General features: G+C 56.8%; 3 protein-coding genes across 3 annotated transcripts, besides 1 other annotated feature; all 3 read right to left on the bottom strand.

Moving 5' to 3' along the window:
• Position 1: 1 nt before the first annotated feature.
• Positions 2-22: a microsatellite.
• A 54-nt stretch (positions 23-76) lies between these two features.
• TraAM80_10153 (leishmanolysin) lies at positions 77-1,312 on the bottom strand (the record flags this gene model as incomplete). The annotated part of the gene is made up of 1 exon (XM_029386793.1): positions 77-1,312. The coding sequence occupies one exon, from the start codon at positions 1,310-1,312 to the stop codon at positions 77-79; it is 1,236 nt and encodes a 411-aa protein (XP_029233348.1).
• Positions 1,313-1,385: 73 nt separating this feature from the next.
• TraAM80_10154 (leishmanolysin) lies at positions 1,386-2,114 on the bottom strand (the record flags this gene model as incomplete). The annotated part of the gene is made up of 1 exon (XM_029386794.1): positions 1,386-2,114. The coding sequence occupies one exon, from the start codon at positions 2,112-2,114 to the stop codon at positions 1,386-1,388; it is 729 nt and encodes a 242-aa protein (XP_029233349.1).
• TraAM80_10155 (uncharacterized protein) lies at positions 2,114-2,517 on the bottom strand (the record flags this gene model as incomplete). The annotated part of the gene is made up of 1 exon (XM_029386795.1): positions 2,114-2,517. A coding segment is annotated over one exon (404 nt), but the record flags the coding sequence as incomplete, so codon positions are not given.

A 2,517-nucleotide genomic window follows, 5' to 3' on the forward strand; every position in this document is an offset into this window, starting at 1 on the left:
GATACATATATATATATATATACACATTACTTGCCCACCGCANATTTTTTTTCTGCCCAGCCGCTGATGCTGCTGCTCAAAGAGGCGCCATCACCACGGCGACGGCCACGGCGAGAACCGCAAGGGAACTGAGACCAACAGCAACAACTGAAGTGTCACCGAGTCCGAATTCTTTCCCTCCGCGATTCCCGTTTCCTCCAACGCTGCTTTTCCCATACGGGTTCGGAGTAACCTCACCACGCATGCTGGTTGGGTTGCGTTTCGGGTTTGTATTGTGCGACCGATACATTGAGGGCGAAGCACCGGGATCGCGACGCATGTTGGTTGGGTTGCGTTCCGGGTTGGTGTTGTGCAACCGATACGTTGAGGGCAAAGCATTGGGCTTAGGATGGGTGCCGCCTGATTCATCATTTGTGTCTGCAGGGTTTGGCTTCTCCGCCAGTGGCGGGGCAACGACTGGTATTGGGAGGGCGCTGGTGTTGAGGAAGGGCGTGCACACGTCGGCATATTTGGGGCACCGGATGCTCCCCCCGCTCCATTTGCCCCCCGACGGCGCAACCATCTCGCCCTCATTGCAGTCGTGCCACGTGTCGTCGCCAAGGAACTGCACCCTCAGATTACCCCCACTGCACTGCGTGTTCACGCACACATCGCCAATCTCTTGGTAATCATAAAGAAGCTCCTCACCATTTACGCACCGTGAGTTCGGGCCAATGAAGCTTCCAACGATCACATAATTCTTGCCGTTGGTACACCCAGTGTCCCGACGCTTCACCATACGCGGACAGTATTCCATCATTTCCAAATCACCTCCAAGTGTGGGGTTATCAAAGTACTGAAACTGCGGTAGAAGGGGTTTTGAGTAAGTCCGTATCTCACACGCCCCCACATAAAGACGATCATGCGTGCAGGTCGGCATTTGTTTATTACGGATATGTTTACAGAACAACTCAGGGTAGTCGGTGCGGCCGTTGGTCAAGCACTTATTTTTCAGCAGCCCGCAACCAGAGTTGTTGCCCCACCACGACGGCTCCGCCATGTCGTAGTTAGCCTTGTACACACCCATGTCCTCAAATGCCGCAAGCGTCAATGCCGAGTAATGTATAGACGGGAACGTAGGAGCCATCAACTCACCCCGTGCGTTGCGTTCCTTCCAGTGGCTCAGCACCGCCCTTTTATCACCTATGTCCTCCAGCTCCATGCCCTCAAGTGTGGGGCAGTTGTAGTACTTCCTCGCCAGCTCCTTCACTTTCGGTGAAGAAATCACCCACACCTCCTTCTTCCCGCGCACATTGGAGACCTGGGAGAGCATATTGAACATCAAAAAGTGAACGCCCGAAAACCCAAGAACGTGCGCAATCTCGTGCGCTGCAGTGCGAACAGCTTCATGAGTGGCCTTTAAGTGCCTGGGGGTCAAAGTTCACGATACCAGCGCACGGGCGTCCGTCCTCCAGAAAGGCGCAGTAAGACGCCCATGCGGTAGCGCCGTTAGCCGGGAGAGCGTCGATGTAGAGCACCATGTCGGCGCCGCTCACGCCGATCGTGTGGTGCCAGGAAGGGATGTTTAAACCGGTGCACAACCCTAAATCTTTCTTTGGCATACGGATGGGATCCTGCATGGGCCTCACGTACAGACGCTCGGCGTGCAGCTTAATTGCGGCCGGGAGGAGTTGCTTCAAAATAATGTCCTTCTTCGCCTCCGTCAACATCATGTCCTCCGTGCATTCCTTCCAGCTGTTGCCGACCAGGCGCCAATGCTTCCCTGGGAGGCAGTGCTTCGACTGATCGTCCATGTCCTTCGCAGACACCTTGATGCGGATCGGGGCCCACTCACTCCCCACGCCTTGTGCGGCGACGGTGTACGCATGCATCTCGCCCTGTCCTCTGCGCGGCACGTCACGCACCACCGCAGTCGCCGGCGGCCCCCTCCTCATCATCTCGGCAAACCCGCAGCGGTGCTTCCGAGCGGGAGCGACGGCGAGGCACCCAGCGGTGCAACACACCAACAGCAGCAAAAACACCGCCAGTAGGAAAAACGGCGTGCTGCGGGGTGGCTGGCGCATCGCCCGAAGAAACTGCCCGTGTTGCTTCTGTTTGAACATCAGCAGCGGCATTATTGGTGGTGGCGCAGAGCCTTTGAGGCGGGGAAAAAAAAGAAAAAAAAGAACACAACGATAGTCACCGCCCGCGCCCCCAGCAGGCACCCCGCAAACAACAGCGACAATCCAAAACTGAGGCCGCACCGACAAACGCGTGGGCTGCACGATCGCACACTCGCCGCCGCCTGAAGAAACGCCCACACGCACGGAGAGTCCGCAGTGTGGGACGCCTCCCGCATAAATTTAAAATAATATAAAAAAACAAATTCATAAGCACCTCGCTTACCGTCTCCCCCGCCCAGCCCCTTCAAACCCCGCCAGCAGCAACACGCAGTGCGCATGCCGGTGAGACTTCCCATCACGGCCCCCACAAACTCCCCAACGCCGCCACTTCCCTCAGCGCACTGCAGCAGGAGTG

The sequence above is a fragment of the Trypanosoma rangeli genome (genome assembly GCF_003719475.1).
Source record: "Trypanosoma rangeli strain AM80 chromosome Unknown Tra_15.4_contig_00812, whole genome shotgun sequence".
Taxonomy (NCBI): Eukaryota; Euglenozoa; class Kinetoplastea; order Trypanosomatida; family Trypanosomatidae; genus Trypanosoma; species Trypanosoma rangeli.